At 39.6% G+C, this 12,258-nt stretch overlaps 1 protein-coding gene across 12 annotated transcripts in view; it reads left to right on the top strand.

The window, feature by feature from the left end:
* The window catches only part of vav2 (vav 2 guanine nucleotide exchange factor), a 211,242-nt gene that overhangs the window by 187,258 nt on the left and 11,726 nt on the right, over positions 1-12,258 (top strand). For 4 of the 12 annotated variants that reach the window (XM_056403321.1, XM_056403319.1, XM_056403322.1 and 1 more), the window contains 11 exons: positions 963-1,058; positions 6,030-6,098; positions 6,316-6,402; positions 7,414-7,502; positions 7,612-7,744; positions 8,150-8,164; positions 8,504-8,613; positions 8,842-8,943; positions 10,846-10,934; positions 11,855-11,868; positions 12,039-12,057. In XM_056403321.1, coding sequence (XP_056259296.1) covers positions 963-1,058; positions 6,030-6,098; positions 6,316-6,402; positions 7,414-7,502; positions 7,612-7,744; positions 8,150-8,164; positions 8,504-8,613; positions 8,842-8,943; positions 10,846-10,934; positions 11,855-11,868; positions 12,039-12,057 — 823 coding nt within the window. The remainder of the gene's footprint in view (positions 1-962; positions 1,059-6,029; positions 6,099-6,315; positions 6,403-7,413; positions 7,503-7,611; positions 7,745-8,149; positions 8,165-8,503; positions 8,614-8,841; positions 8,944-10,845; positions 10,935-11,854; positions 11,869-12,038; positions 12,058-12,258) is intronic. The other 8 variants (XM_056403330.1, XM_056403326.1, XM_056403331.1 and 5 more) reach the window with 3 other exon arrangements.

Below are 12,258 nucleotides of genomic sequence, written 5' to 3'. Positions count from 1 at the left end.
ATGAAAATACAAGTTGCTGTTGAATAAATGATGACATTGAAAAAATTCATAGATGGGGTCAAATTTTGGTATTGTCATATATAAACTGACATGAAATCAGAAAGGCAAATAATGTAATTTACCAATATGCCCTTAGAGCCGTTTAATTCATAATATTCTGTTTTTATTTATGTGTAGTATTTATGAATTTTGTAACAGCTCATTTAGTTGGGTATCATCTTGTTTGTCTTGTTAAATCTGCAAGATTTTAAAGATTTATAATTTATAATCCCTTTCTGCTGTAAGATCCCTCTCCCTTTGTTTACAACTATTATTCTCCTCTAAATCAGGATTCTTCACAAGGATCTGAATTTATGACAAAAAGCAAACACCCTCCTGTAATTGTGGGGGTAATGCACGTTAGCAGTTAGCATGGCCAGAGAAATGACAAAAAAAGATGAGATGAGTACAGTTCGGGAGGTTTACACTCTCTCTTAAAATAGAAGATCTTTGTAACAGGGTAAAACAGCTTCTTACTGTCTTTTTACACTAAAACCTTGTTTATACAGAGGGATAAGCCGTCCTTGTTACTGCACAGTTACAGAAACTGAATAGAGAAACTCCTACACAACCTACTGTGAGGGAACTTTATAGGATGATACAAACAAAAGACAATATCTCATAGAGCCAATGCAGAGTTTATGGAAATGTATATATTAGTCAGAGGAATTTCCCTGTCAGCATGCAGAGTAATTGTGTCACAAGTGTCTGGCACGACCAGAGCTTTTGTGCCCTGGAACAATAAACTGGCCTTGTTGTTGTTAATGGAATACCGGATGAATGCGTGGAAGCAACAGCAAGCGCTGCAACAAGACACAATGAATTATTAAACAAGTAGCGAATGCTTGTTAGTGGGGAAACACACAATGCCGCATTATGTAATGTGTAATAACTGCCCCACTGCTTGTGTCGTTGTTCTGCAGGAATGTACTATGAAAGTGCAGGAAGGGAAGTTCAAGCTGCAGGATCTTCTGGTGGTTCCCATGCAGAGGGTGCTAAAGTATCACCTACTACTGAAGGTAGGGGACGTCTCATATCTGCTGGACCTACAATAACAAAGACAATAAAGTAAACAGAATAAAATCTTTGAATGCTTGAATGAACAGGTTTCAAAGATGAGTGTCTTCATCTCTTTGATGAATGAAGCAGATGGAAATGTGGTCCACACCTTACTGCTTATAAATATCAAACACTCACCCCCTGTTGCCTTGAAAGGAGGCTATGAAAAGTTTGTAGCTTGCTTCTTTCATCAAGGATGGCAGCTGCAGACAGCTTGGATTCACAGCAGTTATATCTGAACCAGTTTCACTGTAAATGGAAATGTCCCTAGAAACTTCTCAGACCTCTCCTGCAGCATTCACCACCACCACACCTTACTACCTCCTCATTGCGAAGCACAGCCAAGAGAAGCAAATTTAGCGATTTACTGGTAAAGCGATGATTGTCTAGTTTCATCCACGGTTCCATAGAATCCCACACTTCTTCTGTGGTAACATTTTCAGGTAAATATACAAGCAGACGTGGGTGTTTGAAGTAGGAAAGCAACGATGAAAAGTTATGATGCTACAAATCATGTTTAAACATAGTACAACGTCTTTTTGGATCAGCTCACAATTTGCTTGCAGAAACCATTCCTGCTGTTCATACTGGCTGTTAAAAGATCTTCTCCAAATGCACTTCCAGAGAATGTGGAGAAAATCCTTAGTCCTCCTTAAATGTATTCTTCCGCATCTACAAAGTTACAGTCTTGTTAGGAAAATCCCTTTTTGGATTTCCAACAACAGTGTTTCCTCACTGTAGTGGAGGCACAGTAACACAAAGAGGGAATCTTCTTCTAAAAAGACAGCAGCTCAAAAAATATCCTCTTGATGTGGTTTACTCAGTCTGCTAAAGCCTCATATTAGCTTCAGATACATTTTTAAAGCCCCCCGAAAACTTTGTTTAAAATCCCACAAATCCCTTTTTTCTGCATTTTCAATTTGTGTATTGAAAAAAAAAAAACCTTAGTGGAAACACCAAAAATTTTCAAGATTCAGTCATGAAGTATCTGACTTAAATAAAATATTCACCACAGTGGAGTTTAAAGAGACTTAGCAGCGATAAGGGGACTGCAACCTTCTTCAAAAGTATAAATGTCATATTTTCTATGTTTTCAATTTTGTTCGCCCTCTCTTCTTCTGCAGTGGTTTAATGGCAACCGACTGGACAGTTGGTGCCAATTAGCTGTTTATTTTGACTGAACTAAATTTTGCATAATGGAAGGGGATGGAAACACACATGAATTTGCATTTTCTCTTGCTTTTTTTTTTTTTTTTTTGCTAAAATTTGCTCTAAAACAGAGGAAAACCCAAACACAGAAATCTCTCATGGAAAATAACCAAAACTGTTGAGAAGTTTGTGTGTTAGTTCCCTCAGTTCATAACAAGGAGCTTATTTAAGAAAATATGTTTCCAGGGCCTTTAGTTACACTGAATGAGGACAGTGGATCTTGGCCCCCATCGCTTATAATGGACATGCATTAGGAAGTGAACTTGTCCCACCCAGTATGAACAGTAGGACAGATTACAGCAAGCGAAACCTGTTTCAAACTTCATATGTGTAACTAATTATTGGTTGAAGACAGACTTGAAAAATAGTGGAGGTAGCCTTTAAATTACCTCACAGGGCATCTGACCTGATGATTACCACAATATGGCTGTGCATATTCAAGATCCTCAAACATGTTAAACACTTGGCACCAAGCATTGTGGATTAAAGGCATTGTGAGGCTTTTTCCACAGGTAGACATTGAAAGAACTGAGCAGATCTTATAACCCTAATAGCGCTCAATTAGTTCCAAACAGCTCGTGCATTGTGAGGCTCACATTTTGTTGAGACTCTTTTCAGAGAGGTGAGGGTTCATGTCCGCTGTAATTTCAGCCAGCACTTAACAACCATCCTCAAAGGAGTCTGTTTTTTTCCTGTCAGTGAGCTTTGACTGGTGACAGTTGTTCTTCTGGTTCTGGCCGGTGCTGTTGTACTTTTCCAGACGGGTGACCTTGCCACATGAATTGTGTTTGTTGTTTTTGTAAGCAGTCCACCAACAATTTGGACACTGACTATTTGGCCTGTCTGGAAACTGTTCCTTACACTTTGTAACTTCAAAAAGACTGCGGGAACACAAACTGCTATTTGGCATTTAACTCGGTACAACTCGCCTCTGTGTCTGCCTTTGTGCTGCTTAAAGTCTTTTCATTTGTTGTTTCCATTATTGTTGCTCTGCCCTCTGGTTCAAATATTTATGCTGAAATTACAAATAGCAGCCAAAAATGATTTGAGCAAAGGTTAGTCTTTGCCTTAGTGTTTCTAAGTAGAACAATATGTCACTGTCCTTGGCAGCTATGTGTTAAGACACTACATATTAATAAAGAGTCTTATTTGAAGTTTAAGGTTAAAAAAACTCTCTTTTGAAAAATAATTTCCTTTCTTCTGGTCAAAAGTTTGCATTTGGTGAACAGTATGTTTTTAATTACCTCACTTTTAAATCAGTCTTCGGCATGTCCACTGCAATTGCAACAGATCTAGTACTAATTAGTCTTTTAATCAGTCGGTCGATAGATTTAATTAATTGACAATGATTTTAATGACCACTTGATCATTCAGAGTCATTTATCAAATAAAAATACCAAATGTTTGTAGGACTTTAGCTTCTCAAACATGTGGATTCGCAGATTTTGTCTGTCTCGTATCATTAAAAACAGAATCCCTTTGGGTTAATTTTAAGAACTCCAAAAGGGACTAAGCTATTGTTAGCTGTAATCATCAATTGCAGCCCTGCACTGATGCCCACATGCAAATGTATTTAATCCCAATGTCTGACCACTCACATCCCAGCCCACGTTTCTCCCTGCAGCTCCCCTTCCTGTTGTTCATGTATAAAACGCGCCTGCCAATGTAATATCCTCCATGATTAATTGACTTTGCATCTCAATTATGGATGAGCATATGAGTTTATGATGCGGCGCCAAATGGACGGGGATGGGGGCGAGTGTTTGCGTCAGGTGATTGTAGGTCCACACAGAGAGTGCTGCGACTTCCAGTTTGATTCGAACCCCCTGCAGGAGTCTCAGCAAGGCACTGAAGTCAAATCAACCGTGCACTAATCAGATTAAATGCACCCCATTTCACTGCTTCTCACAGCTTTGCAGTAAGGCACTGCTGTATGCTACGGCCTTGGGGCATGTCGGATTGACAAGTCGTGTGTGTGTGTGTGTGTGTGTGTGTGTCCAGTCATGCCCATGGTCAAGCCCATGGTGTGAATACTCGGCTCTCTTCATGTTTCATGTACTGTAGCTGCACATTAAATAAAGTAAATTCAACACAGTCATCTCAGAGGTAATTCTCCTCAAGCAGGGTGTGAATATTTGATGGGTTTACAGTGTTTTTATGAAGTCGTGATTGTATCTTTGAGCGTGTGGGCTGTGCTGTGCTGCAGCCACTTTGCTCGTGCAAAATTAACAGACCGCGATTTTGAAAAGATCTGCAGTGTCAGCACATCAATAGATAACCTCACTCTTCCTCCTGGTTGTGCTGGTTTTACTGGTGGGAAGCCAGTGAAGGATAATGACCTTGTCGTAGCACTAATTGCTGCTACTGGCTGTTCAGGGTGCCTGCACAGTGGCGGTATGGGGTGGGGGATGGGCTTAGTGGGGGCTGGTGAGGGATAGTATCAAAAGTGTTTTGCCCTCCGGTGAAGCTCATTGCTAGCAGGTGAAACTGCAAGAGAAGGTGTTTTGATTTGTCATAGCGGGAAAAGCACACGTGTAATAAATACCATTAATAATGGTTGCATTCCTTTCAGGTTTTCCAGTACAAAGGCCCCGGTATTGTGCATTGTACTGAAATCACATCTGTGCTTTACTTGCTTGGCAAGTCAAAATGTCTGCCAGTAAAAAGGTCCATATTTGTTTTCCAAATCAGGAAAAAATGGGCAAAATATCGCACCAACGAATATGACTAATTAAAATTTTATATGCTACATTCTGTTGTTGCTGTCACAAGCCACAGGATGAACTTTTAACACCTCCAACTGAGTGATAATCGATGTCATTTGGACTATCTTTAGATTTGGAGACAAAATATGAGATTCAGAATAGGTAAAAAGTGTTCATGTACAACCCTGTGTAGTCTAAGGATGCACCATGTGTGGAAATTCCAGCGACTGTCCGGTAACACTTCTTTTGAACTTGACTTTGAGTCGTTGTGAAAGTCAGTTCCTTGTGTTTGCTTGCATGTCAGACAAAACGGAAAAGACATTGACAAAACCTGGCTGAGCATAGTTGGTGCAGCTCACTGCTGAGTACTGGAACTTAAAAGTTTATTCATGTGTCGCATGTGATTTTTAGAAAGCGCTGAAAAGCTGGAACGCTGACAGAGCTCTACTTTCATTTATAAAACTGTAAAAGATTTGATGAGACTTGTTTTTCTTTTTCTCACGAAGGCGGCCGTATCTCACCGTGGCTCCACGGCGTTTTATAAATCACTCCGATAAGCCTGTGGAGGAGACAGGATGCAAACAATCACACATCAAAAACGATGTAACATATTTGTTATTGACTGGCCACGAGGAGGACAATATGATTTGCAGAGGACACCACGTTTACCATTATCTTGTTACCATAAAGAACAGTCAGACCTTGAGGCTAGTTAGCGGTCTCTGCTGCTTCCTGTTGTCTTCTATCTTTATGTATGTTGCTGATGACTGCGCACAACCCCAACTTATTCTCAGCCACATCACTGTCACATCCATAATCACAGTAAAGAGCATCTATACATCTCTCACACACACCCCTCAAATTACTATAGGATTGAAAATTGTATTTTTTGCTGTTCTGTAAGATAGAGACATCAGAGGTAGATTTAAAAAAAAAAATATAATTTCAAAAATATATTATATATAAATATATTCTATAAATATAATATATAATATAATGATTAATCTCCCTCCGCAGGAACTTTTAAGTCACTCAACTGACCGGCCAGAAAGGCAACAACTCAAGGAGGCACTGGAAGCTATGCAGGTCTGGTGTTACATATGTGTTTGTATGTGTGTGCGTTCATGAGTGAACAAAATAATGAAAAATTACATAATAACCCTGCAGTGCTCTTAGCCAAAGCTGTGTAAATTGTTTCATACAGCTACTGTGGCTCAGCGTACAGCAAAGCCACCATGATATGACAGCTGTCAGAAAGATTTTCAGTGTTGGGGCTTAACAAACGTTTGTGTCGCTCTCTCAGGACCTGGCCATGTACATCAATGAAGTCAAGAGGGACAACGAGACGCTGAAGAAAATCAGCGAATTCCAAAGTTCTATAGAAAACCTTGTAAGTATTGTGAACCGTTCACTGCAGAAAGTGACTGTGCCTGGCATTTTGTTACCTTCTGCGCAGAGCCAGGGTTAGCTATTTCTTTCTGCTTATGTTTTTATGCTAATGGCTGCTGGCTGTAGCTTCATATTTTAATGGACAGATGTGATGTGATGTTTTCCCGAAATGTCAACCTGTTGCTTTAATGGTGTAGTTAAGTTTTTAAGATCTGAAACTACATTTTCAGGTGCTTCTGACTTTCCGTTTTGAGATTATCAATCGTCTTATTACCGCTCAGTAAATACAATAAAATGAATACATCTTTTTATTACTGTTTTGTCACTTACCATCATTTATAATCCAATTTTCTGGCTTCTCTTGTACTTCATGTGGCTCGATTTGACATCTTTATAGAAGTCGGTTTTTGTGTCAAAAAAAAAAAAAAAAAAAACCTAATACACCAGCGCTAATGTTATCACCGGGCTGTGATATAAAGTTTGTCAGAGTGATTAGTCACAGACAAGTCACCCATTCTTGAAAATGTCCACGTTTTCTTTCCCCCTGCTGAGGAAGCTTGCAACATCCTGCTTTCACTTGTCACAATGCTCTGCTACAAGAATGCTCCCAGTAAATCATTCAGTCTTGCAGAGCACAAACGGGGGAAATAATGTAGACTCCAGACAGATATTCACTTACCATTATATATCTAACACTCTCATTTTTTCTTTCTATGTCTTCTATCACCATTTTCTCCTTTTTGTCACTGTTTTTTTTTTTTTTCTGTTGCTTCCACCTGAGATCAGTGGGGTTACTTTTGCACCACAGATACAGTCAGCAACCTCAAATTCAGATTAGGGAAATGTAACTGAACAGGGATTAATAGTTTCTGTGTTGTACCATTCATTACCTATCTTATTTGGATTCTCTCTGAAATTCAAATGCAGCTGAATTATTTATGGTTTCTCATTAAATTTGGAAGTGAAAAAAGTGAGCGGTGGATTGACATTCAGTGTGTCTTTGTGACCTAAGCAGCAGGTGAAATTGGAGGAGTACGGGAGGCCAAAGATAGATGGAGAGCTGAAGGTGTGCTCCATCGTCAACCGAACAAAACAGGACCGGTGAGTCCAAACATCTCAGACAAAAACTAAAATAAAGCACAAAAAAAAAAAAGAAAAGTGACATATTCTCACCACCAAATTATCAATCAATGTGTGTGTATGTCTTCAGGTATATATTCCTGTTTGATAAAGTGGTCATTGTCTGCAAGAGGAAAGGCTATAGCTATGAGCTCAAAGAGATTATTGAACTGCAGTCATATAAAATGTCGGACGACCCCATGAACAACAGAGACATGAAAAAGGTAAGAAAAATCGTACCATGTGGTTTTAAAAAAAAAAAGAAAAGACAGAGCAGAACAATCTCTTATGCAGTGAGATCTTTATGAAGGCAGCCTAGCTTAATCCAGGTGATGAAAAAAAAATCCTGTGTAATCATTACAAATGTCGCCCTTGAGCTGAAGGAGCTTGTTGATGGTAATTTCAGATACTTATGAGTAATGCATTGAAGTGTCAGATATGCATTGTGCTCGCCCATGCTTGAAAGATCATGTAAATGCAATGAAGGTCATTTAGGATTCATGGAATTGTACCGCAGTGCATTTTGCGTCTAACATTGCTTTTTTTGTTTTGAATCTGCATGTGTCTCTCCATGTTTGCATGTGTAACTGGGTCTTTCTCTGGTGTCTTTCTTTTTGCATGCTTACCAGTCGAGTGGAAAAATGGTAAGCTCAAGTGACCCCCTTTATTTAACTCATCTTCTCATAGTGGCCTATTTTTGGCAGAAGTGTTATTTGGGTATCACGCCGTGATTGCACGTGCACCCACCCGGCTCTGTGACTGACTGGCCCTCCAGCTTTTGGTCAAGTGCATCGCTAAAGCATGTGGAGCATCTGTTAGCTCTGATTTAAATGTGGTCATATCACATACATAATGCATATATACTATTTTGCACATTTATTTGAAAATGTTGGTATCACAAGCTTCTTTGCCTATCTCTATCTGCCATTGCCATCCACACGTCTCTCTCTGCCATCTGTTCTTCACTCACTTCTTCTCCCCAGTGGTCTTACGGCTTCTACCTGATCCACCTGCAAGGGAAGCAGGGCTTCCAGTTCTTTTGTAAAACTGAGGAGACAAAGAGGAAGTGGATGGAGCAGTTTGAAATGGCCATGTGAGTATATTTGCATGGTGGAGTTGGCGACGTGAATACAAAATTTGAATTGCAACTCTCCTGGAAATTCAACTGAGAATCTATCTGTCGATAAAATAAGCAGGTGGGAATGTCTGTGTTGGGGCTATTTCAGTCAATTAAACACCAGAAAAATTCAGCCGCATCATGACAAATAAAACGTCTTGTCAAATCATCAGAATTATGCATCACTGTAATCCTTTCATCCAGGTCCAATATCAAGCCAGAGAGAGCCACAGCCAATCAGCATAACTTCCAGATGCACACGTTTGATAAGAACACCAACTGTCGAGCCTGCAAGATGCTCTTGAGGTAACGACCCTGAAACGATGAATAATGAATCCATCCTCATTCAGACTTTTCAAGTACTAGCACTGGTAACTAGTAAATAGTAGCCGAGTGCATTTCTTTTTCACTGTCATTTGTATACTCTGCACAGTTTTATATGGAGTCTATGTTTGATTTGTAAAAGCTAATGTTTATCCAGCATGTTTAATGCAGTGGTGGACTGCGCAGTCAGATCATTCACTTAAATAAAACACAGCGATACACAATGTTAATCTACTCGTTGAGATGATTGACACCACTCTCATGTCGGTATGCTAAATATTTAGCTACAGCTGGCTAACTTAAATCAGCTCGACTATACGGCCACTAATTAAAGAAATGAGGTATAAGTTGTATCACTATAACATGTAAATCAGTGAGCATTACAGGTGCTGACAGGTGTATTTTGTTACCCTTGGATGAGGGGTGTTGTGATACACCGGTATTGACGACAACCGTGATACTGTTAAAAAATCGATATTGTGTTAATAATACACGTACGATAATAATGTGATGGCAGATGGGTTTACTTCTTTTGCCTATAAGAGACAAAACACACAATAAGCAAAGTTAAAGATGAATTTCACAGATTATCATTGTTTTTAAATTTTCTCTAGATATCGCGATAATATTGTAGTTGTGAATTCTTTTGATCACGAATATCCTGTAGTGAAACAATGATATCATGCCAGCCCTACTTTGGATAGAGCCAGACTGGAGAGTGGCATCAGTCTTCTCATTAAACTCGGCAAGAAAGCAAATAAGCATATTTACTACAAGTTTTTTCTTTAAGCACAGATGTATTTACAGCAACGTGTGTTTAATGTATCAATAGTATAAGTTCTTGTTATGCAGAATGGCCACTCAAAGTGTTATCTTATCATTGCACTACATTATATTGCGAAAGTGTTATTGTTGATGATGCATGTGTTATCTCCACTAAAGGTCCTCTTGCTTGTTTGCTCTGGAGCTTTCAGCTGTGTCAGTTGTCATGGAACTGTAGCTGTTCAAACTTATGACCATAAGATTTAGTTGAAAGCTCCAAAACAATCGAGCAAGTGAGTCTTGTGTGGAGATTGTGCTAAAGTGCTAGACTGAAGAGAAACTCAGACCACATTTGGTGAGCAACAAAGAAACAGAGGGAATGTGTTTTTTAGCTAACGTAGCCCCTTATCAGTGTTAAAGCAATCTTTGGGAAATATTCCAGTAAGTGTGACTGAGGCTGACGGATGATATTTTTAAACATTCCCACTTCCCAGCACCGCACACTGTGTCCCTGAGCACACCTCCTCCCATGTGAGATCGCTGCCCGACTGCAGCAGGGATAACTCGTGTCACTGAATCACCACTTTCACCTCTATTACAGTCAGCCGGCTAAACTCCACACTGTGTATTGACCCACAAATTTCATGGCTTGGCTGACCTAAATTCAGTGAGCCAGTGGAGGCAGCGACCGGGGTTCTCACTCCCCTGCTAGATGCTAATTACTGCTGCAGCCAAAGTGGATCCCATTGTGATTTATGGCACTAACTATTCAACATGGCACTGTGCGACGCATGCAGTGTCACAGTATCCGTAACAAATACAGTTCAGTACATGGTCTTGAATGGAGCGAGTTGATTTCGTGATTTTGAAGGATCACAGGATGGAAATGATGGAGGTTGTGTAACCACAATCTCAGAATTATACTAAGTAGCAGCAGGTCCCCTTGTGGGTTGTACTTACAAGAAGTTAATTTGCGTCTGAGACACTTCCTGTTTGCATTACTGGTTGTGTGTGTGTGTGTGTGTGTGTGTGTGTGTGTGTGTGTGTGTGTGTGTGTGTGTGTGTGTGCGTGTGTGTGTGTGTGTGCGTGTGTGTGTGTTCCTGCATATGTGTGTCCCCAAGGGGCATCTTCTATCAGGGCTACTACTGCTCCCGCTGTGGAACCGGAGCACACAAAGAGTGTCTGGAAGTCATCACCATCTGTAAAATCAGTAGGTGCTTCCTCTGTCTTCTAGCAGAAGATCAGACTCGTTAATCGATGTTGTGTGACATATATCATTGATGTGTATGACATTGAGAGATTGTGGTGTACATTTATTTTATTTATTTTTTTGTTTTGACCAAATTAATAATAAGAGCTTCAATTTCATTTTCCCCCACAAGTATTAACCTGCTGTCACTTATCCAGCAGGGAAAGGGGGGGGGTGGGTTCAAAAGGTTTCCTCTGGGTTGATGGGACTTTTTTTTATTGTGTCACTGGGTTTGATACCAAAGATGAAACCACAACTTACCTCACAGTCCTTTCATATACTGCAGTCTTTTCAACAGATGGAGCACCAGTTATTTACACCAGTTGTCCCTAACCTTTTTAGCTAATAACCCTTTTACAATGAAACAAGTCCTTATGTGACCCATCATGATCACATCCTACAATCAGTGATGAAAAAATGTGTAAAAGTAAATAGAATTTCTTGTAACTTAAATGTTGTTTTTATCTTCTTTACTGTCCCATCGCCCATTGAACCAGATTTACTTGACATTCATTTAGAAAATTATAGTTTTCACATGCTGGAGCCAGCTAGAGTACAGTTGAATTCTGGTTCAAAGTGGAAGCCTAACCACCAGCTCTTAATTGTTCAAAAGCCTTACACCTATAGGTAGGAAGATTCCAATTTTACCAATTACTCCGGTACATTCAGTGTATAAACCAAAATACATCCAAACAAATTGCTTTCGTGTTTGACATAGAAGATTAAAAAGAGCGCTCAACATGAAGCTCTGACACAGATTATAAGAAATTGTATTATCCAATGTTGCCTGTAGCTCATCCCTAATCAATAATGGTAGCCAACTCTGGCATGAATTGTGAATCCTCCCTAACAGTGTCCATATCTTTTGTCTTTTGTTTCAGATCCCCACGACTTGGTGAGTAGGTCCTCCATCAGTCAATATACTATTATCATCATTAGTATTATTCTCTCAACTGATGTTTCCCTCACAGATATTTAGTCTTTGTGATTAAAGGATATGAGTAAGATTTACTGATTGTAAATTATTGACGACTGTGTATTTGCTTCCTTTTTTTTTTTTTATAGGAACCTGGGATGTCATCAGGTAAGAGCACTTCCTGTCTTCTGACATGACTGACTAACATGAGAAGACTTACATGAAGGTGGATGTTCTGTCAGTTGCCATGTGACAAGTTTGTTATAGGCTGCTATTGATCAGCACAGCTCTCTACTGCCATCTAGTGGATGGAGTAGCTGCCTATGAACCACAACAACATTATCAGCCATATAACTGTAGAGTGTGTGG

The sequence above is a fragment of the Seriola aureovittata genome, chromosome 18 (assembly GCF_021018895.1).
Source record: "Seriola aureovittata isolate HTS-2021-v1 ecotype China chromosome 18, ASM2101889v1, whole genome shotgun sequence".
In the NCBI taxonomy this organism is placed as follows: Eukaryota; Metazoa; Chordata; class Actinopteri; order Carangiformes; family Carangidae; genus Seriola; species Seriola aureovittata.
This window is presented reverse-complemented; position numbering and strand designations above follow the sequence as displayed.